General features: G+C 42.7%; 1 protein-coding gene across 3 annotated transcripts in view; it reads left to right on the top strand.

Annotated features, from left to right (window-relative positions):
* Window positions 1-19,612, top strand: part of coro2ba (coronin, actin binding protein, 2Ba) — a 156,201-nt gene extending 136,589 nt beyond the window's left edge. For all 3 annotated transcript variants that reach the window (XM_048563180.2, XM_048563182.2, XM_048563181.2), the window contains exons 10-12: window positions 637-727; window positions 7,726-7,862; window positions 10,798-19,612. In XM_048563180.2, coding sequence (XP_048419137.1) covers window positions 637-727; window positions 7,726-7,862; window positions 10,798-10,929 — 360 coding nt within the window. In that variant the 3' untranslated portion in view covers window positions 10,930-19,612. The remainder of the gene's footprint in view (window positions 1-636; window positions 728-7,725; window positions 7,863-10,797) is intronic.
* The last annotated feature ends 4,494 nt before the right edge of the window (window positions 19,613-24,106 follow it).

Here is a 24,106-nt window from a genome sequence, read left to right as displayed (position 1 = left end):
GTTCATTCAGCTCTACACCTTGTTATCTCAGATTCTCCAGTATCTGCAGTTCCTACTATCTCTGGCAGAGATCGTTACTGATTGAAATGTGAGTGATTTCTGAAATAGTTAGATTGTGTGTATGGTGGAGTAGTGATAATTCAAGTAAACAAATAAAATCCAGGTTAAAAAAACTAAATAAATCCAGAGGCCTGGAAAATGACCTGCTAACAGGAGTTTAAATCAATTCAGTGAATTAACTAAATCTGGAATAGGAGGCTAGCATGACTAATGGTAAACATGGAAATTATTGGAAAAAACGTTTCTGGCTCACTGGGGAAGGAAACCTGTCGCTCCTTACCAGATCTGGCCTCGATGTGACTCTAGATTCACAGCAATGCAGTTGGTTTAATCTTAGCTGGCACCAGAAACAGCTGGGAAAACCACTTCATTACATTCACCAGCTTCTCCCCATGAGCAAACAGCACTGGCTAATAATTACTGGCCTTGCCAGAGCCACTTGCATCCTGTCAATGAATGAAAAAGGAGTTTCAACCCACTTATTATGTAGAGGATGGAAAAGCTAGCAGTTGGCAGCACAAAGGAACTTGTGATTACTCTGTCCTGTTACTGAGTTTAATTCCCCTTTTCTTTCAGTCTGAAACATACCAAGAGGATATCTACCCGATGACACCTGGGACTGAACCTGCACTCACAGCCGACGAGTGGCTCAGCGGCATGAACAGAGGTCTCAATGTTACCGTAAATATTCATAGCACTAATTTGCAGCACCAACTGTATCCCCCACTGCTGCTCGCACCCACATATAGCAGGCTTTTTGACTTAATGCGTACAATTCTAGTGGCAATTACAGCCAGGACTAAAGAACAATTGCACATCAACCTGTCAACCCTAGATCTTTCAGTTGCTATGATTGTTACGCTTTTCATCTTTAAAGTTATATGCAGATGAACCTCAATGGTCTACATTAGGATTCAGTGGTCAAATTGAAGGAAAGTAATTGTTGATTATTAACAGCTCACTCTTGGTGCTCCTGACAGTTCCCAAGGGAGCTTTTACTGTATTATAAAGCCTGGAGTGTCATGCAAACACTTCAGATGCACCAACAGGCCATTTGATTCAATCAGTGTGTATCTGGGCTTAAGTCCCGCTCCTTCCCATCCCCATCCGTCCTCATCTGAGTCAAGCAGCATAGCTGGCGAGAGCCAGGTCTCAGATGGTAACCTCTGAGTCACCAAGGTTTCAGGGTCTAAGCCCTGAATCATTCATTGAGCTCAGAATGGTGGCTGGAGCTGCACTGCTGTACTGGGAACACCAGAATGTCAAAAGCACCACCCTCCGAGTGGGATGATAAACCTGCCATTCCTTACCTGGTCTGGCCTCAGTGTGACTCCAGAGGCACAGGAATGTGGTTGGTTGAATCTTAGCTGGCATCAGAAACAGCCAGGAAAACCACTCAATTGTATTCGTCAATATCTCCCCATGGACATGTAACAAAGGCACCATCTGCCTGCACAGACCATTGTCAAAGGCCCCGTGGCACTACGTTGAAGAAGCTCAGGGGTGGCACGCCAACTGTCCTGAGTGATATTTATCCCTCTGTTAGAGCCAGGAAAGCTGGTTATCTGATCATTATCACATTGCTGTTTGTGGGAGCTTGCTGTGCACAATTTAGCTGCTAAATTACAACAGTGACTACACTTAATTGCTAGTAATATACTTTGAGTCGCTTGGTGGTATGAAAAGTTCTAACATAAAGGCAAGTATTTATTTTCTTCTAACCCATTTCTTTCCCTTATTTTGAACATTTGAAATGGGAGCCGAAGTAGACCATTTGACTTCACCAGCCTGCCCTGCCAGTCAATAAGGTCACAACTAAAATAAAATAAAGAGCTGCAGATGCTGGAAATCTGAAACAAAAGCAGAAATTGCTGGAGCAGCTCAGGTGGACAGAGTTAATAATTCGGGTCCAGTGAGCCTTCTTCAGAACTGTTGCGAAGGAACGTACCAAATTTGAAATGTTAACTCTGCTTTCTCTCCACAAATGCTGCTAGACCGGCTGAATTTCTCCTGCACTCTTTGTTTTTGATTTGGGTCATGGCTGGTCTGTTTGAATTTCGAGCTTCCCTTTCCCGTCAACTCCTGATCATCTTTCATTGCCTCGCTTAACAAGAATCTTAAAAATATTCAATGACCCACCTCCACCACTTTCTGAAACAGAGCTTCCAAGTTGCAAATCCCTCAAAGAGAAGTTTCTCCTTGTCTCTGTCTCAAAAGGGCAATCCCTAATTTTAAAACTATGCCCATAGTCATTGACGCATCCGTAAGGGGAAGCATAATTTCCACATCCATCTTGTTAAAACCGCTCAGGTTCTCAAATACTTCAGCCAAGCCACCCCTCACTCTTCTAATTTCCTGTGGAAACAAGCCTAGTCTGTCCGCTCTTTCCTCATAAAACCACCCTGTCTTTCCAGGTATCAATCTAGTTGATCTCCTTTGTACTGCGTCCAACTCTTCTCTTAAATGTGGAGACTAAAGGGTGGCACAGTGGCTCAGTGGTTAGCACTGCTGCCTCATAGCACCAGGGACCCGGGTTGATTCCACCCTTGGGTACCTGTCTGTGTAGAGTTTGCATGTTCTCCCCGTGTTTGTGTGGGCTTCCTCTGGGAGCTCTGGTTTCCTCCCACAGACCAAAGACGTGCAGCTACGTGGATTGGCCGTGGGAAATTGCCTCAGTGTTGAGGGACGTGCAGTTTAGGTGGTTTGCCCATGGCAAATGCAGGGTTATAGGATAGGGGAGTAGGTCAGGGTGTTATGCTGTAACTGCAAGCTATCTTTTTGTGACTTGTGCGTCAGAATGCCCAAGGTATCTCTGCACCTTGGAATTCTGTAGTCATTCAAATACGTCCCTAGCATCCCATCGAGTATGTAAATCTTCTGTTAAACAGAACTGTCTTTAATGTGTGCATTCCTTCATTTCCAATCGCTGTAAATAGCCAAGGACAGAGGTCAGTCGGAGGTTAATTGCTGAAACAAGTTGAGCCATTGATTGGCAGAAGCTTGTAAAATCCCTGACACTTTCCCATTTGCACAGGAAGATCCAGGCTGTTAAGACCAGAAGAAACCAGAGAATGACTATTGTATAATTTTCCACTTGCTCTGACTCCTGTGAACTGAGAATTTGTCTGTCAATGTGGTACAGAGTTTCTTTCAGAGCGAGGTCAAATGTCAAATCCATAACCGCAGTCATATCCCCGAGCTACTTCACCAGTTCTTCTTCAGTTGTAATCCTGCTCATACTGTTTGAGTTCAATTCATGGCACAAATTACAAAGAAGCAATGAGATAGATGTTTGTCCTTCTCATTCAGACAGTATATTGGATCAGGTATGTTTGTTAACAATTATTACAGAGGGAATAGAATGGAATTGTAAAGAAACAAACTGCTCCAAGTGTTAGTCATAGTGCAGTTGATCACTCAAATCACTGCAGGGTTTGAACACACAGTTGAAGTGTGGTACTCTGGTGCAGTGCTGAGGGAGTGCTGCACTGGCAGACGTACTATCTGCCTGATGAGCTGTTACGCTGAAGCGACAGCAATCTGTCTGGGTGGGTGTAACAGACCTTATGGCACTATTATGAAAGGCAGGGAAGTCCTCCCCAGACTCTTCACCCAACATCACAGAAATGGATGATGTTGTCATTGTCACAGTTCTGTTTATGGGATCTTGCTGTGTGTAAATCGACTGCTTCATTTCCTGCACTACACCTCCAAAGAGTTTCATTTGCTTTTAGGGCTTTGAGTTGTGAAAAGCACAATATAAATGCATAGCATTTTTTTTTGCTATTGACGAGACTTATACTGGCTATTCTGTCTGTGAGTATCCCCCTCCCCTTACCTCGCTGTCTTCCACCTCATCAGCTTATACTTCCGTTCACTTCTGTCTTGTCCTCTGCTTCAGGTTGTCTAATTTACTGATATAATTTTTTCCACTTTCCTTTCAGAGCTTTTCAGGAGGATTCCAAATCCCCTGTTCTCGCTCCTATTCATGTTGCATTTAGATATCTCATTTGAGTATCTAATTCTAAGAATCTGGATATTAGTGTTAACAGGCTATTCAACTGTGAAAGGCAACTAGCTTGTATCAAAACCTGTCTTCATCCAAAAAGTGAATGCTTTTACATTCACTGGGTGGAAATTGGGACCAGGAATGGGAACCTTCCATGTCATTGCCTTGTCCTCGCAATGTGACCGTTTCCAGTTCCACTTTGCAAATGCCAATCTTTTAAGTGTCAATTGCAGAATGCTCCTTGTGCCTTCTGCTCTTCCATTGGTAGCAAGACTTTGTATTCTCACTTCAAAACATGAAAATTACTTTAGGGAATGCTTAAATTCTAGGCAGCCACTTCGGCAAAGACTTTGGGCATTGCAGTACAGAGAGACCTAGGGAGTGCGGTACATAATTCTTTTGAGGTTTTCATCACATATAGACAAGTTGGGAAAGGAGGTGTTTGGCATGCTTCCCTTCATTGCTCAGTCCTTTGAGTGTAGGAGTTGGGAACGTCATGTTGGGGTTGTACAGGACGTTGGTGAGGGCTCTTCTGGAATACTGCGTTCAGTTCTGGTTTCCCAATACAGGAAGGATATTATTAAGCTGGAGAGGGCTCAGAAGAGATTTGCCAGGGTATTGACAGGTATGGCAAATTTGAGTTATAAAGAAAGGTTGGATAGGCTGGGACCTTTTCCACTGGAGGGTAGGGGGTTGAAAGGCAACCTGATTGAAGTTTATGAAGAAATGAGAGGTATCAATAGAGTTAATGGATGAGCACTTCAAAACCGGGGGCACATTTTTAAGGTGAGAAGACACAGATTTAGAAAAGGCATCGGGACAAACCTTTACACACAGGATGGGTTGCGTGTGGAATGAACTTCTTGGGGAAGTAATGGATATTTGTTCAATTAGAGATTTTAAAAGACATTTGGATAAGTAAATAAATAGGGAAGGGTTTGGAGGGATATAGGCCAGGAGCAGGAAGGTGGGACTAGTTTAGTTTGGAATTATGTTTGGCATGGACTGATTGGACCGATGTTGCCATGCTGTATGACTCTGTAACTCTATAAGAGGAAATCATAAGTCAAGCTTTACCCAGTTTTAGGTTTATTCACAAAATTAAACAGTATAACCTTCCTGACTCAACTACTATTCTCTTTATATGTACCTGAGTAATTACCCAAAGAATGTGTTTAGCCTGCACATGCTCTCACAGACAGGAGAGGAGAGGAAATCTAAACCTCTCAATTCCCTTTCCTTCTATCTGTCATCAGTGTTGTATCAATATTTGATAAAGTAGATGTTTCTGTTTCTGAAGCCGCCATTAGTGTATGAACAGATTTTTTTTAAACAGAAGCTGCTACCAACAGCTTTTTGCGGGAGAACATCTTTATAGGTAAACTTGGGATTTTGGAATCGGACTACAAGGATTCTTAAAAGACTTTTAAGCCTCTTAGTTCTTGAAAGGCAAAGGTGACAGAGCCCTTCTCTACGTCTGTTGCTGTGTTGGTGGCATTCTGCAGTCTACCTGGCCTCTACAGTGACAAAGGATTTCAGAGAAACAGTTTCAGTCAGTAGTATTCAATAAAAGGTGAACATTGGTCTTTTGCACTTAACCTGCAGATGACCAGCCTCGTCTCCTTTGTTACACCACAAGCCTCGAGCATCGAGTCTGGTGCCGCCTTGCTCCCGTGTTTTTGGGTAAGCTTTGACAATAGCAGGTTGTAATTCCACAAAGAAATTTTTCTGTTTATCCCTCTCCCTCCCTCACTCCCAATCCATTATTATTCAGTTCAGAATTTGGAAGATGGGTAATCCGTGTTGAAGTTGCAAAGGTCACCTGACCCTCTTGGTATCACTCTTAGTTCATCAGTGTCCATTTTAACTAAAGTTTCAACATTTGTTAAAAATTCTCCTGTCTGTTCTGACATAATTTTTAACCTTAATTTACACAATTAACATTCATCATGGACAAAGAAAAAGGACATTTGATGCATCACCTGTTAACTATGCATTAACCATTATCCCACGTCAGCACCTGATTCAAACGTCTGTACAGTGCTACTGTACCTGAAGTCTGTGAAAAACACATTGATCACAGTCTTCTAACTACGTCTGAGCAACTCTGAGCGCCAGCAATCCCCAAGCTCAGGAATATTTAAACATTACCTCCTCTCTCCTCCTCCTCCTCTTAAGCATCTCCTTAAAGCCTAACATTCTAACCATGTTTCTGGTTATCCATGTAGTTTCTCCCTCAGATTTCATCAGCTTATGATGCTGTGAAGAGTTTGCCACATTATAGGTGCTATATAAATGCACGTTGTTGTTGTTTAACCTAAAGTAATGTTCTGAACTTGTCAAATATATAATTCATATAGAAACATGGAAAATAGGCACTGGATTGGCTATTGCCCTTTTGAGCCTGCTTCACCATTCAATATGACTATGGTTGATCATCCAACTCAGTCCCTTGTTGCTGCCTTTTCCCTTTGATCTCTTTACTCCTAAGAACTATATTTAACGCCTTCTTGAAAAAAATTTAACCAATTTCTGTGGCCGCGAATCCCACAGACACACCAATCTCTGGGTGAGGGAATTTCTCCTCATCTCAGTCCAAAATAGCCTAACTGTATCCTTTCACTGTGATATGGTCTAATATGAAACATAACATTGATTTTGCTGGAGAAAAAATGTTAATTCGTTTCTTTTTAGGATTCCATGATCTAACATGGGAATTTTTTAAAAATTCATTCACAGGATGAGGGCATCTCTGGCTGGGCAGCATTTATCTCCTATCCCTAATTGCCCAGACGGAATTTAAAAGTCAACCACATTGCTGGTGGGCCTGGAGTCACTTGTAGTGCAAACCAGGTAAAGATGGCAGTTTAAAAGCCGAAAGATGTGTGGATGCTGTAAATCAGGAACAAAAACAGAAGTTCCTGGAAAAGCTCAGCACGCCTGGTAGCATCTGTGAAAAAAAATCAAAGTTATCGTTTCAGGTCCAGTGACCTATCCTCATAACCATGGCAGTTTCCTTCCCTAAAGGACATTAGTGAACCAGGTGGGTTTTTCCGACAATCTACAATGGTTTCATAGTCATCATTAGGTACTTAACTCCAGAGTTTTATTGAATTCAAATTCCACCAACTGCCATTGTGAGATTCAGGTCCCCAGAACCTTACCCGGGTCCCCAGAACCTTACCCAGTTCGCCAGAACATTACCCAGGTCCCCAGAGCATTACCGGAGTCCACAGAACATTGCGCGGGTCCACAGAACATTGCGCGGGTCCACAGAACATTGCGCGGGTCCCCAGAACATTGCGCGGGTCCCCAGAACATTGCGCGGGTCCCCAGAACATTACCGGAGTCCCCAGAACATTACCGGAGTCCCCAGAACATTGCGCGGGTCCCCAGAACATTACCGGAGTCCCCAGAACATTATCTGATGAACAATCCAGTGATATTAACACTGCACCATTGTTTCCCTGTAACAGGTGACACTCCAAGCTTATCAGGATTTCAATATTTCAAAAAAAAGCTATGGATGTTGGAATCAGAAACAAAAATAAACGCCCTGCTGTGATTTTCTAGTATCTTTTTGTCTTTCTTTCATTATTTCAAGTTTACCATTTTCACAAGCTCTTATGCTTTGTGTGTTTCTGTTTTGGTTGCAGACCCAATTCTCATGTCTTTGAGGGAAGGTTACAAATCAACAAACGTTGCGTTCAAGGTACCTAAAAAGGACAAGAAAAGTGTCGTTGTTAACGGAATTGACCTTTTAGAAAATGTGCCTCCTCGAACAGAGAATGAGGTGAGCCCTGAGAAACCGCGAAGGCAGCAGTTTTGACTCACCCTTTAATTGCTTCCCAAGCCCTTGTCTCTTCTGTCTATCAGGACAGACCAAAACCCCTGCCTGCCCTCACAAGTGGCTGGGGTAAGCCTCGCTGTACTACTTCAGAAAGAGCAGGGCCATACTCCCCAGTGCCTTGGTAAGCATTTCTCCCTGAACCGAAGTCAATCATATTGGTGAACTGTCCATGAAATGTTAATGGTGGCTCATTTGGTAGCTCTCTCATCTCCTGAGCCAAAGTATTGAGAGCTTGGACTCAGAAATCTTGGCTGAAAGTCCAGTGCAGTACTGAGGGATTGCTGCACAGTCATAGGGACAAAGTCCAGATGAGGATGTCATCCAAAGCCATGCTTGTCCCCTCAGGTGGATGTAAGGGATCCTGTTATGAGGAGTGGTTGAGGACTCTGGGTCTGTACCCAATGGAGTATAGAAGGATTGGGGGTGACGGGGAGGGGGGCATCTCACTAAAACTTAGAGAATACTGCGAGGCCTGGAGAGAGTGGATGTGGAGAAGATGTTTCCGCTAGTACAACAGACTAGAACCCGAGGGCACAGCCACAGAGTGAAGGGACAACCCTTTAGAACAGAGATGAGGAGGAATTTCTTCAGCCAGAGGGTGGTTAATCTGTGGAACTCAAACAGAAGGCTGTGGAAGTCAACTCATTGAATGTATTTGAGACAAAGATGGATAGGTTCTGGATTAGTAAGGGGATCAAGGATTACAGGAAGAAGGCAGGAGAATGGGTTTGAGAAGCATATCTGAATCGTGGAGCAGATTCGGTGGGCCGAATGGCCTAATTCACCCTCTGTGTCTTATGGTTTATGGTTGCCCTGAATTGAAGAAGAGCAGGTGTCTGGTGTCATAGCCATTATTTATCCCTCAATAAAATTAGATGACCACATTGTTGGTTGTGAGATTTTGCTTGGCACCAAACTGACTTGCATTTCTCAGGTTAGAATATTGACAACACTTTGAAATCACTTCACTGAGTGATGTTATGAAAAGCAGTGAGGCATTGAATTGTTTTCAATCTTTGTGAGGAGACTGACCTTTACTCATCCAGATTATATATTGGTTCCCATCCTGAGTTCCTGCTCACTGTTGGAATTGTTCAAATATGACAACTTGTCCCAGTGAAGCCAGGCCAGGAAGATGCAAATGTTGGTGGGCTTTAGATTGCGACAAAGTGCTGGAGTATGGAAGTTCAGTGACACCAAGAATGGATTCACTTTTGTGCCGAATAGAGCGCAGCTACTTTACTGACCAGGCTGGCACAGCGACAGTGGCGCCTCGACAGGTTATTGTCATGACACTGTGGCTTTAAGAAGTGTATTTTGTCCTGGTTTTCTTTTCAAAGAGAGGTTTAAAACAGAGGTGCCAAGCTGCCTACTTGGCAAGCCAGTAAAGTAAACAGCTTAGATACCTCCACCCCTGGATGGGTGTAGCTAAATCTCACAGTCCAGGATATCTAGTTATTTAAAAAGTTTCCAGTTTCGCTTTGAGCAGTTGCTGTTATAAGCTTGAAGAAGCTATCTTTTCCCTCGCTCAGCTAGAAGCTGGGGTTTCTCTCTGCTGCTGGGTTACCTGCAAGACAGATCTATTTTTCTAAATTTGCCTTTTTGCCAATGGGTGTGTTTATGGGATATTTCTATATTGGAACAGTTAATTAGTTCTGGATGTGAGTTTGCTCGCTGAGCTGGAAGGTTCGTTTATCAGACATTTCGTCACCATTCTAGGTAACATCAGTGAGCCTCCGGTAAAGCGCTGGTGTTATATCCCGCTTTCTATTTATCTGGTTAGGTTTCCTTGGGTTGGTGATGTCATTTCCTGTGTTGGTGATGTCATTTCCTGTTCTTTTTTCTCAGAGGATGGTAGATGGGCTCCAAATCAATGTGTTTGTTGATGGAATGCCATGCTTCTAGGAATTCTCGTGCGTGTATCTGTTTGGCTTGTCCTAGGATGGATGTGTTGTCCCAATCAAAATTGTGTTCTTCCTCATCTGTGTGTAAAGGATAGTGGGTCATGTCGTTTTGTGGCTAGTTGATGTTCATGTATCCTGGTGGCTAGCTTTCTGCCAGTTTGTCCAATGTAGTGTTTATCACAGTTCTTGCAAGGTATTTTGTAGATGACGTTCGTTTTGCTTGTTGTCTGTATAGGGTCTTTTAAGTTCATTAGCTGCTGTTTTAGTGTGTTGGTGGGTTTGTGGGCTACCCTGATGCCAAGAGGTCCGAGTAGTCTGGCAGTCATTTCGGAAATGTCTTTGATGTAGGGGAGAGTGGTTATGGTTTCTGGGCACGTTTTGTCTGTTTGTTTGGGTTTGTTGCTGAGAAAATCGGTGGACTGTGTTCATAGGGTTCTTTTTGAATACGCTGTATAGGTGATTTTCTTCTGCTCTTTGTAGTTCCTCTGTGCTGTTATTACAGTTAATTAGTAATAGTTACTAGATCTATTATTCTAAGTTCTTCCTTCTTTTATTTGTATTTTAACTGTAGTGTTTAAATAAATTGTGTTTTTGCTTAACTTCATGTAGTTTGACCAGTCACATTGCATCTGAAACAAAGCACTTCACAGCTGCCTTAAAAATAAGAAAATGTTAGGGTTTAGGATACCTTCTTAAAATATTTTGACGGCACCTGGTCTGATCCATTACAGTTAATCAAAACATACTAGTGCTCTGGAATACCATCAAATACTGGTTTCCTGGGGAGACCACAATGAGAGGAGAAGAAACGAAAAGGGGAAAATTAAGGGAGTGAGAGGAAGGAGAAGACAGAGAGCAAAGAAGGAAGGAATGAGGAGGTTTGGAGAGGATTGCAGAGGGAGAAAGAAATACACAATTAAGAAACAAATCTGGCTTTGTTTTTGACTGATTTATTTCAAATGTCGTTCGTTTAGCTCCTCCGAATGTTCTTCCGACAGCAAGACGAGATCCGCAGACTGAAGGAGGAGCTGACGCAGAAGGACGTGAAAATACGGCAACTGGAATTGGAGCTGAAAAACCTGCGAAACGACCCAAAGAGCACCTGAGCTGGCATCCACTCCCCCACCCCTCCTGCAAACCACCGAAATACTGTAACCTACAGGCTATAAGAACCCCAGTATTATAGGACATGTTTAACAAAAAACACACACACATAGAATCCTTCCCCACTTTCCCGAAAGACAAGATAAACTGAAAATCACACATTTTTTTTTAAACAAAAAATTGTTCAGTTATGTGCACAACTTAATGCAAGATCCTAGATGGTCTATGCACTGTATCCCAGCAGGTACCTGGCGAGCTAATCTCCTGTTCTCATCAACAACTTTGAGACATATATTTAAAACATTTCTGTGCTAGTGAACTGTTTTACATTAAATACTCCAAGGTGCCTCACAGATAACGTCTTTGTGAGCTTTGCCCATGCAGCTATTAGGGTTAAAGCTAAATTTTAATATGTGAATTTAGAACAAAAGCAGGCCATTCGGTCCATCAGATCTACTCCTTGTACAGTCCATGTATCACTACCTCAATCGTGGACTCTCCTCCTCAATTTAACCATAGTTGTGTCAGCTGCATTCCACAATATTAACCTCTAACTCGTATATCAGGGTAAGGACAGTACACTTACTAATGAAGGAACACCAAAAGCTGAGCCCCACGGCTTTCATACTAAGCTAGTCACCGTCTGAAATTAGAGTGTCCCAAAATGGAAAAAGCGCTGATGATAGCAGATTCTCAAAATCGTGGGGAGCTATGGCAGAATTAGAATGGAATATTATTGCTACATTGTCTAAGTACTCCAAAATATGTCCCCATGTCTCCTTACTTCAACACCAGCTAGAGCTGACGGGATAGAAGTATCCCCTGTGTAATCCCCAGTCTGAACCCCCGCTCTCTGTAACCTCCAGTCAGGCTCCCCCTCTGTAATCTCCAGTCAGACTCCCCCTCTGTAATCCCCAGTCAGACCCCCCCTCTATAATCTGCAGTCAGACCCCGTCCCTGTAATCCCCAGTCAGACCGCCCCCCTGTAATCTGCAGTCAGACCCCACCCCTCTCTGTATTCTGGAGTCAGGCTCCCCCTCTGTAATCTGCAGTCAGAACCCCCGCTCTCTGTAATCTGCAGTCAGGTTCCCCCTCTGTAATCTGCAGTCAGGTTCCCCCTCTGTAATCTCCAGTCAGACTCCCCCTCTGTAATCCCCAGTCAGACCCCCCCTGTAACCCGCAGTCAGACCCCGCCCCTCTCTGTAATCTGCAGTCAGGCTCCCCCTCTGTAATCCCCAGTCAGACCCCCCTCTATAATCTGCAGTCAGAACCCCTTCTCTGTAATCACCAGTCAGACCCCCCCCCCCAGTAATCCCCAGTCACACCCCCACCTCTGTAATCCCCAGTCAAACTCCTCCTCTGTAAAGCCAGTCAGATTCCCTCTGACTTGTTTGGTAAACACACAGCTCCAAACTGCCCACTGTGAGCTTTACCCATGCAATTACTAGAGTTAAAGCTATGTTTTAAGATAAGAGAACTAAGAACAAGAGCAGGCCATTCAGCCCCTTTAAATCTACTTACAGTTTGACTTTGAGCACTTTGAAGGTTTTAAGATTGTCTAGCGATGGAAGTGGAAATGTCCCACTATGATGCAGTAAAGGGTGGCTGCGCCTAACCCTTGGCTTACTATTATGGTAGATTGGATGTGCTGTATTAGAGCTGGGTACTTGGGAAACAAGCGATGGGGTGAAATGGAGGTGCTGACTCCAACCCTGCCCCCCAGTACAGACAGTCCGTACAGATTGAGCTCAAAAATATCTCACCCCACACAATCTTTAACTTTAGTGAATGGCAACCGCCAGATACTGCAACTCTTAACAAGGATCTTCTGCTATAGGAAATTGTTCAAAGGTTTGATAATAAAGCCTCGAGTTTCCTTTAAAGAGGACATTGCAACCCCTTTAGGGCTTTTGGACCCAGGTTTATTATTGATCAGGGACAGGCAGCTCTGTTGAAATTCGCTTCTTGGACGGTAGGTTCCACTTGAAATATAATCTAGACCTGACATGAAGTCTGTCTTTTGAATGATTGTGTATACAGGAATAAAACAGTTGACCCATGCAAGGGTCTAAGCACATAAATATTGGGCAGAAAGGTAAGTTGAGGCAAGTGAAATCTACCTGAAACCCCAGTTTTGTCCTTTCACCTCTGACATCTAAAAGAACAGCATTTCTCCCATCTTCCAGTTGCAAGGGTTCCAACATGAAATGATCTTGGGCTCTCTCGGTTCCTGTTCCAGCTTGCTTGACCCTTTTTTTGACAGTAATAAGCACTGTCTCTCACAGATAGTCTTGAGAAGGCCAGAGTGTGGCCAATGGAAATAATGAAACTCTGAAGCAGTAAGGAGATGTTCTTTGAAGTTGATGTTGAGGCCCATTGTTGGGATAGTGTGGAGGAAATGTTACTCTGCCTAAAACTGCACTTGAGGATCTTTGACCTTTTTTATGAGAAAGCGGCCAATCACATTGCAGAGGCCTCAAGCTGCAGTGGGAAAATGTGCTGTCAAATTTGTGGTGACATTTTCTCCACTTCCCTGCAACATCTGGTGAAAAGGCCTCATTTCCCTTTCACATAATATCTACAAACAAGTAGCAAGACTAGAGAGCTCTGATCCAGCTGATTACAATACACTACCTCCAACCTTCTCATCTTCAATTGGCCTGAATTATACACCTGATCCCAGACAAGGTTTAAACTATAAATGAGAATAAATGAACACTACATGCTGTATGTTCATAACTGCTCGATGGTACATTTCTTGTTGTTGAAAAGGGAGCCATGATGGAAGCTTTCCTCTTGCCCTCATCAGGACACCTGCAAGAATGCCAAATTTCAAGTGATTACAACTATTTATTCTGCAGGAGAAAAGAATACTAATTGGCTGGCAGATTGATTCTGATTTTTGTGATTACTTGAAATTTGACATTCTTTTGTTTGTCTTGATGAGTAAGGGATGTAGTCACGTGTATCTCTTGCAATAATTATGGTAATTACAAGATTCATTCAGCTTCTGAAAATGAAAACAGGCCTCTTCTGCGCAATTGAATTATTTTGCAAAACGTCGTTTAGGATGGGGCACTATCACAGGTCTTCTGATTAGTTTGTTGTTCCAAGAGCAACTCCGACTGACTGAGCCATTGGCAGGAGTTCAGCTAACATCTGACTCCAGTTCCTCAACTGATACTCTTGAACAAAGAGCGTTGAAACTATGTGGGGAAGATGCTGATAGCCCAAAGACTGAAAGTGGTCTATGAAAATATAACATGGGCAGTCAGAAATGTTATGACTTATTATAATCGCACAAAGTCAAGCTTTTCCTCTCTGCCTTTCCAACTCTTAAGTTGCCAATCTAGCAGATATTTTGAACAATCACTTGGATGTCAGTCACATTAGAATGTGTGAATTGAATGGGTGGCTAAATGAATAATCTGTTTCAAACAACTAAGAACAACTTGTGACTGCCAATGTTACAATCTCTTCGGTGAGCTAGCAGGGATATAATTAGACTAGCACTTCTTGCACTTTGCAAACTCTACCACATTTAACAGAATCAAGGTACGGACACGTATTTGGCAGAACAGACTAGAATATTTATTCAATACAGCCACAAATGTGAATGTGTCTGATAAATAATCTGTCATCATGTCTTCCCCACAGTCTGCAGGATCTAAGTAAGTCCACTTGTTAAGTGGGGCTTATTTGTAGCTTTGGTGACAAAATCACTTAACATCATACAGCAGAGAAAAATGAAAGGTAATTCCAAGAATGCCTACCTGCACACTTGGCTTCTTCTCTGTGGCCTTTGTTCTGTGGTTTCAAAGACCCAGAGAAGGTCAGCGAGAGATTTTCTGCATTTATCAATCTTTTCCTGATCAACTTGTTCAGGGATGCTCTTTTACACACCTGAAGCAGGTAGGACTTAAACCTGGGCCTCCCAGCTCAAAGGTAAGTCACTACTGCTGTACCATAAGAACCCTCCACTTATATTTATATTATGGTTTCTTGCAGAGCCCCAAATCTTTTCATGTTGAATGAATAGCTTTGTGGAAGAGAACTCGCTTTTGTCATGGAAGCAGAGTTAGACAAAGCAAGATCCCATAATGAGCAATTGAGATGAATGATGGGTGATTTTTGCTGATGTTGTGTTGGCTGTAGCAGGGCGTGTTGGACGGGAGCTTCTTGCTTTAAATATTGCCAGGGGGCCTTGTCTCTCCAGACAGACAACTGGAAACTCCAGTTCAACATAGGTCCAAGCTGTAATCTTCAGGAATTACAGATACACCTCATGTGCAGGCTATGAAAACCATTGCCAAGGTGTTAAAAAAAAATCGTTTATTTCCATTTACATTAAATACTTTGGTCTATTCGTGGTAAACATATTGGAGATGGGACGAAAGGCCTAGTTGGGTGAGGGAGTTGGTTGAAGACAATCTGTTACATGAATCATTCAAAAGAGCATTGGATGGTCGTTTGGAAAGAAAGGGCAGGCAAGAATATGGGGAGATTGGCACTTGGTAATAGAACTGGTGTAGTTGCAATTGGCTGTATGGCCTCCTTTTGTGCAATTCTACGATTCTGCTCAGGATTTCCAATAAGAGTTGGCAGCCTTTCAGTTTATATGTGTGTAGTTGCCTCTGGAAATGAGAAGAATGTTTACTCATGACAAGAACCTGTTTGTGGAGCCTTGTAATGCAGGCGGACCGCTGTGCTGTAGCTACCACACAATCCTGTCTGGCCACCAGCATATCCACGTATCACCTCCTCCTGAAGATATTTACAGATTGATAATCAGTCTGCCTAGCTGCAGAATTACACTCTTTCAGTGGCAATGAAGCCACTGTGGGACCTCCCCTGGAACTTCTGGTACAGAGGAAGGGATATTACCCACCGGAATGACAAGACTTCCTCTCGCCTTTCAGTTTACTGTCTCATCTAAAAGATGGCATGTCGACCAGAAGAGAACTGCTGTTGGTGGCATCAGCCTAGCCTCGTGCTGAAGCCCTGGAGTGGAGTATAAATGCACAATCTTCAGGTTTCTCACAATGGGTCACCTTGTGAAGGGCCAATCCCGACACACTGCCTGAGCTGTAGGGAGCACAGGCAAGGAATTCCTGTATGCATTTGCAGTCAGCTCCTCCAGCTAAAGTTGTCAACTTGACGTTGGTTCAATAAGCTGCACTTCAGAAATCATAAAGATAAGACCAAGTAGGGAATGATGGCATTGGGTTTAGAAAGTAACAGTCTTTAAGGTACTAGGACTGTGGGAATGTTGTGCTCCGGATCAAACGTGTAATGGAGGATAAGTGGGACTAGTTTAGTTTGGGAAACTTGGTTGGCATGGATGAAGGCCTGTTTCAGTGCTTTAATCTCTATAATTGGCTACAGCAGGATAGTGGAGATTTACTGCATGTGCTTTGTCGCAGTGGACCAACATTTTGCCAACCCTCTCCCTCCAGAGATTTGATGATGTTGCAGAGTCAATGGCAGAACAGAAGGTATGGGCTTGAGGCCTCAATTCAGCTGTTCTTCCGCTGTTATTTCTGGAATTGATTTGTTAATGTGGAATAGCACAAATCTTCAGTCCTGTAGCTTAGAGGACACCTGCCCAACTCAGTGGAGGGGTGATTCCCCGAGGCTGTCCAACATTTCCAAAATACCAGGTCATTCAAGAGGATGTCACCTCGCTGTGCATTCACAGATTAAGGGTAAGACTATGTCCTTGCCTCAGACTCTGTGTGGGAAGATGAACCTCACGTTTACTGTGTGTTTCAAAAGGCACTGACTTATCTTCAAACAACATCAGAAAGCCTGCACATCAAATAGGCAGGTACACAGGAGATAACTTTGTGTGTTCCCTTGTATGAATATTAATAGATATAAACACATTCCTTCTCCTCTTGTTTTTGACATTCCCAAATATCAGAGGTTGAGCATGTTTTCTGTCTGTTCCTTGGGCAGGTCATTGCCGTGCTGCTCGGTAATGGGTATCTTGCTACTGATTACCCATGGACCCAAGGTATAGGGCACACCATGCTGAGCTGCCTGGTCAGCTCTAGAATTCATTCTTAACTATGCCAACAGACGGCAGTACACAAATGTTTCTCGAGCTGAATATCATCGCTGGGAGAAATTAAACAACAATTGTACATATTTTCTAATTGATCTGTTCAGAGATGCTCTTGCACACCTCTGGAACTGATGTGACTTGTAACCAGGTTCTTCTGGCCCATAAGTGGGACACTACCACTGTGCCGCAAGAGCGCCCCTAAAACAGCAATTGTATGAACTGAGAAAGCAATTATTAAAGTACTGAATGCAGAATGCATTTAAAAGAGTGGAGTTAACATGGCAAATTCTCCACTTAATAGAAAAGAGACTAAGAGACTGAGCACTCTGAGTGATAGTGTACATGTCTCTGAGCCAGAGCTGACCAGGCAGCTAAGCATGTTGTGTCCTATATCTTGGGTCCATGGGTAATCAGTAGCAAGCTTTTCTGAGGGTCTAGGCCCGAAACGTCAGCTTTTGTGCTCCTGAGATGCTGCTGGGCCTGCTGTGTTCATCCAGCTCCACACCTTGTTATCTCGGATTCTCCAGCATCTGCAGTTCCCATTATCTCTGAGCCAGGAGGCTCAGGCTCAAGTCCCAACTGTTTTAGAGATGTGCAACAACTTCTCTGACCAGGTTGATGAGGAAAATATCTGGAAAAGAGGTTGAATGGCCAGGAACATTCCAAATGAGTTCACTTCCTCAGTGTAGAATGTTTCACAATGGGGCACACATCTCCATTTATACGGACTTGCTTGAACTGTCAGGGTCATAGACTTTCTCAACAAATAGGGAGATTAATATTCGAATGCCATAACCCAGGCAAATGGATTGCCCTGCTCTTAAACAAACAGCTGGTTTTGAACCACTTTTGAATGTATCTGTATACACCAGGGGAGCCATTTCAGCAATACATGCCTGTTTCTGAATACACCTGGTGAAATGTATTTATTGCCTTCAATTTTGATATTTCACCTTTTTATAAAAAGTGTGAAGATAAACCTAAAGAGGAGCAGCTGGCCTGAAGTATGCAATGATACTGTTTGATACAGTACTGAATGATGCAGACCAGGAATGAACCTGCTTGGATTTTCTGTCTGTACAGAGTTTACTGGGAAGCTGTTGGGTACGAGCAGGTGGGTGTGTGCATTAATAGGGCTATAGGCCATAATTAAGATGGGGCCAGAAAAATTCCTGCTCAGTATTTGGAACATTTTCTGTTCTCAACACTAGCGATATCTGAATAATATATAAAAACCACACACCTGTTAGAAACTTACCATGCAAAAATTTGGCTTATGATAGGAATTGTCAATGTAATCTTGTCACAAGGCAGAGATCGACAAATTCTTGTTCTCACAAGGAATCAAGGGCTATGGGGAGAGTTCAGGGAAGTGGAGTTGAAATGCCCATCAGCCATGATTTAAATGGCAGAGTGAACTTGATGGGCTGAATGGCCTTACTTCCACTCCTATGTCTTATGGTCTTAAGTGCACCCAGGGATTATCAGCAACAGTCCCTACTGTAGATATGGACGTAGGAATTCACAATGGAGATATGAAAATGAAGACAGGATGGAGACTGGATTAACCCTGATCCACTTATGGTACCTCTCATAACCCTGCTTCACCCAAAAGCTTGTTTGCAACTGTCAGTATGACCAATGAATAACACGTTTAGTAAAATAAATCCACAAACACTGTAGCAGCGACGATGCCTGGCTCAGTTTGAGCTGATTCTGTACTTGTCCTTAAGGCTGAAGCCAAAATGTAGTCCCTCTCTGAGAGACTGCCTGGGAGACCACAAGACATGCTGTGAAACTACCACGTCAGCACATTATTTCTACATTGCATCTCACACTCACAATATACTGTTCATGTACTGTGTTGAGTAACAATTAAAAGTATGCAGAGATAAACTGCTAATGTAGAAAGGTACATACCTAACATGCTTTCAAGAAAATATGGCCATTATTTAACTGAAAGGGACAAAGTATAATTGATTCATGGGTAACCTACTCTGTCATCGCATTTTGCATGGGCTGCAGACGGCTGTTTATTTGTGGAGGTCTATATTTTCACTGGAGGAAAACCGGGGCGAAACCTAATTATTTCAGCCCATGTGCCAAGAACCAAGTATTAAGACTATAGTTGGGCCATTATTTGCTGGGGAGCAGTGAGTTTTGTAGTAAAATGAAAATTTAGCAGGGAAGTCATGGTAACATCTTGATCCCAGAGTGATTGTGGTAAAACTCTTTTAGCAAAGAATAGACACTGAAGAAATAAACAAGTTGAGACTCCAGGATCTAAACCAGCCAGCGCAGGCAACAGAGACAGACTGTCAAATGAGGTAATGCTATTGGCCAGACTTAGTGGGGGTAGGCAAGTTAGATAATGTTGATGCCTTTTTGAATTGTAGGGCAATGAATTAGCCACCCCTTTGTGAGAATTGTTCAGAATAGATGGTAGTTAAAGACTCTGTGATATGTATGCACTGTACATTTTATTTTTGCCGATGTATAATGTTCTACCCTGCCATCATTGTATAATGTGAATACTCATTTCTTCAACTAATAAAGTCCTGGTCACTGTGATTTTACCTTTCTAAAAATCACATGAGCGCATTCAATGACAATAATAAAATGCTGTTTTCTCAGTTTTTTAATACTCTAATTACTTAAGATTATTCAAAAGAGAATATCGCAGTTATAAATCATGTTGCTTCTCTCTGGAGCATCTCCAAGTCCTTCACACAGACATGAAGCACAATGGAAAAGGTCATTTTGTAGACAATCTCCCACATATGGTTAACCTGTTTTGTTGATCTTGTTTGAAGGGGGAAGTATTGGAAAGCGGACCAGGTTGATAATTGGATTCTAAGTCATGAAACTAGATAACCTTTTCTTCATAATTTACAGAGTACACCATTACAGATATCTGCTTCCTACCCACGGACCCCAAGTGATTCTCTTTACTCTATTTTGATGAAACCAACTAAACAAAATTATACTAAATAAGCAGTTTAAAGGGGCAGTGGAATTTAAGAAAGAAAATGTAAACTTCACAACTTAAGTTACAAATTGATCTTGGATCATGATGATAACCCAATCCCTGTGGTGCCCAATGGCCCTGGGTGTCCTGAAGTATACCAGTGGACACCACATGCTCCATCTCCCAGGACATCCAGGTAACTATGAAGAGTAGGGAGGCCATTAGTTATCTCTATTTATAGGAGCAAACCATCAAAACTGACACATATTTGCCTCCTTAATCAAGACTCTGGACCACTTTACTTGCCCTCATTCCTCCAGACTATGGTTTCATTCTTAACACTCCTGATTGTCAGTGAATGATTCTATTGAGCAGCTTTGGTTGGAACTGTAGCTTATTACTTGCACAAATCACAGCTAGTTAAACATGTGTATGAATGCTGAAGATCACTACTTCATTAATCAAGTGATCTAATTTGATGACTATTGTAAATTTCCTATTTTGTACACACTAGTTTGTTTATGTTATTTATTGTTCTAATCATTATTTTGTCCTTCCCCAAGTAACGATTTGATCAGTTTCCTAAAGGGCACCCTTTATTCTAATGTACCAATATCCCCATACTAGTTGAATTATGTTGTTGTAACAATGTTGGGAGAATATTAGGAAAGGACAAATTGAGAGGAATTGAATACAACTGAATCACATGGACTGGGTCAATATCTCCCTGGTTTTGTCTGGCCTGCCCACAAGTTTAAATGCAAACTGGTTACACAGAAATCTGGTAGCTAAAGCATTAATGGCTTTATTCAATCAGGTTATAATTTGTGGTTTCATCAGCTTGCCTTCTCTCCCCACATTGTTTGATATCTCATGTTTGTACAGTTTTTGCTGAACAAAAGGTGATTGAAATGTATAGTCTGAATGAACACCTCCAACAACTCCAACTATAGTTGGAACCTGTTCCATTAACTTGATAACTGATAATGGGTTTGGCAAAAACAAAGCTCTTTCTTTCAAGCTGGAAGCCAAATCTTACTAATGGAGAAGGGTGGTGAAAATCATCTGATGGAGCAATGGACACTCGTCCCAGAATCAATCTCAGTTTTTGGGGAGGGTTAGGATGAATGTGTAACTGATGTAAAACTCCAGCAGACAGTGATCTCAGCACAGATTAGATTGCCAACAAAGCAAGTCTGGATTTATAAGAGGAGCAGAATACCAATGGTTGTGGAAGTGTGAGCTAAAAATCAGCATATGCTGGAGAGACTCAGCAGGTCTGGCAGCATCTGTAGTGAGAGTAATAGTGTTAACATTTTAAAACAATTGTGATGACACTTTGGAATTCTGATGGAGAGTCATATTGAACTCCTAACATTAACAGTTTCTCCCTTCACAGAGCTGTTCAGTTCCTCCAGCCTATTTTTCTGATTTCATTTATAGTAGGATGTGTTGTCGTGTCACGATGTGACTATGAGAGGAAGTGCCATTATTAGAGATTCGTACAATTTAAGGGATGTGAACTGCACTGCCCTTCCACAGTACGGCTAATTAACAACACATCTCCTTACAGCCAAAAGAGAGCTCCATTAGCCTAATAAAAGACCTTTGAATCTGTTTCTATCCACAGATGATTCCGAAAAGCATTTGCTGCATTATCTGTTAATGGCCATCAGTCAATGTCCCTGAACATCTTACAATTAGATTAGATTCCCTACAATGTGGAAACAGGCCCTTTGGCCCAACAAGTCCACACCGCCCCTTGAAACATCCCACCCAGACCCAGACCCATCTCCCTATAACCCAGACACCCCTGAACACTACGGACAATTTAGCATGGATAGTCCACCTAGTCTGCACATCTTTGGACTGTGGGAGGAAACCGGAGAATTAGAATTAGAATTAGAATCCCTAGGTTACATCGAGACAGACGCAATTGATCTGACCGTTCGTATGCTGGATATATCTCAACCGACTTAAAGTCAATTTCCTAAACTGACTTAAAATGTTACATTTAGTTCAGGTTTGAGAAGTTGCCAGTTTTCAAATTGGATTTGGAAAGGAGCTGGCTGGATCCGTGGGAGGGGTAGGGGCAAATACCATTGATTATTTCAGTATCTGAGGGGGCATGAATGGTGCTGAATATTGTGCAACCAACAGTGAACATCCCCACTTATGACCTTACAATAGAGCGAAGGTCATTGTTGAAGCAGCTAAAGATGGTTAGACCTAGGTCACGGCACTGAGGAACTCCTGTAGAGATGTCCAGGAGCTGAGATGACTGACCTCCAACAACCACAACCATCTTCCTATGTGTCAGGGATGACTCCAACCACCGGAGAGTTGGCGCTGCAATACTCATTGATTGCAGTTTTGCTAGGGATCCTTGATGCGACACTTAGTCAAATGCAGCCTTGATTCAAGGGTTGTCACTCTAACCTCACCTCTGGAATTCAGCTTTTTCATCCATATTTTAACCAAGGCTGTAATGAGGTAAGAAGCTGAGTCGAACCCAAACTGGGTGTCACTGAGCAGGTTATTGCTGAGCGGGTGCTGCTTGATAGCACTGTTACTGACACCTTCCATTGCTTTACTGATGATTGAGAGTGGACTGATGGGGTCATAATTGGTCGGGTTGGATTTGTCCCACGTTTTGTGCACAGGACATACCTGAGCAATTTTCCGCATTATCAAATGATGTCAAGAAGGTTCAGTGCAAAATATTTCAACGATTTTGGAGTGTGTCTTTTTTTTGAGTGGATTATCCAGAAGCTTCTCAAATGTAAACTGAACATCAAATGTTTTTAACTGAAAGAGGGAGACCATGCAATTGCACCAATCCCCAGTTTCACTCACCATCAACTTCAAGGTCAGTGTAATGTGAGCTTCTGATTGGGCCCACTGGGTTAGAGTGACCCAGATAGACTGAGAAAGATTCATTTTTCAGATAACAGGGTGTAGAGCCGGATGAACACAGCAGACCAAGCAGCATCAGAGGAGCAGGAAAGCTGACGTTTCAGGCCTCGACCTTTCTTCAGAAATTTCTGAAGAAGGGTCACGGCCTGAAACATCAACTTTCCTGCTCCTCTGATGCTGTTTGGTCTGTTGTGCTTATCCAGCTCTACACCTTGTTATCTCAGATTCTCCAGCATTGGCAGTTCCTACAATCTCTCAAAAATTCATTTTAGTTGCTCAAGTTTCCTGATGCAGAGGGGGAGGAGAGCCAGACTGAGTCTCCAGACACCAAGTCGACAGAATCCTGTCCATTTGGTGAACATGCAACAATCAAGCCAGCCGGTGTTGGAAGGATCTCAGGGAACCTTTTCTGCACTTTTGCTTACGATCAAAGAGACCAAATGGTGAGAAGCAGATTGAGAGACTGCAGCACCCTAAGGCATTATCCGGTGTCACTGTAGACGGTGTTGACAGTCTGTAGCCCACAGACTGACATGGTGACACATGCTCACACACAGGTGACGTATTAATTCCCCTCTGTCGTTTTTTCGGGCCCTCGTGCCATGCAAGCATCTTTGAAGTAGATCTTTTAGTCCCACCAGTCTTCTGGATCTGTCGAACTAAACCACTCAGCAAATCCTGCGGTAAATACCCACCTTCCGTCCTGCAAACATGCCCTAACCTAATAAGACATCAAAAGAACTGCGGACGCTGTAAGTCAGAAAAAAAACAGAAGTTGCTGGAAAAGCTCAGAAGGTCTGGTAACTACTGTGAAGAGAAATCAGAGTTAACATTTCAGGGGCAGTGACCCTTCTTAGGGTCCAGCAACTTCTGTTTTTGTTTCTAAGAAGACATTTCTGCTTTACGAGTGCAAACATATTTGGGAGTTTTCACTTTGACAGGACTGATGCATTCTCAGGGACTGAACAACCAGACAACATAACACCATAACCCCTAGGCTATTAATTAATCCAAGCTGGCTTCTCACTATCTGCAGACTTTTATAATGATGTGGCATGACCATGTTCGAAGTGAAACTAATCTGATGAATCTCTGTGTGTGTCAGAAATCTGGCAATTAACATCAAATGCAAATCTGATTTTCAGTTGTTGCTAGATAGGAACAGAGTATGGATAATGAAAGCTGTTCCCCAAATTTCCCCTTTTATTAAGCAAGCAGAGCATTAGAT

Source organism: Stegostoma tigrinum, chromosome 33, assembly GCF_030684315.1.
Source record: "Stegostoma tigrinum isolate sSteTig4 chromosome 33, sSteTig4.hap1, whole genome shotgun sequence".
NCBI lineage: Eukaryota > Metazoa > Chordata > Chondrichthyes > Orectolobiformes > Stegostomatidae > Stegostoma > Stegostoma tigrinum.
The sequence above is the reverse complement of the archived record's forward strand: the minus strand, read 5'-3'. Positions and strand labels throughout refer to the sequence as shown.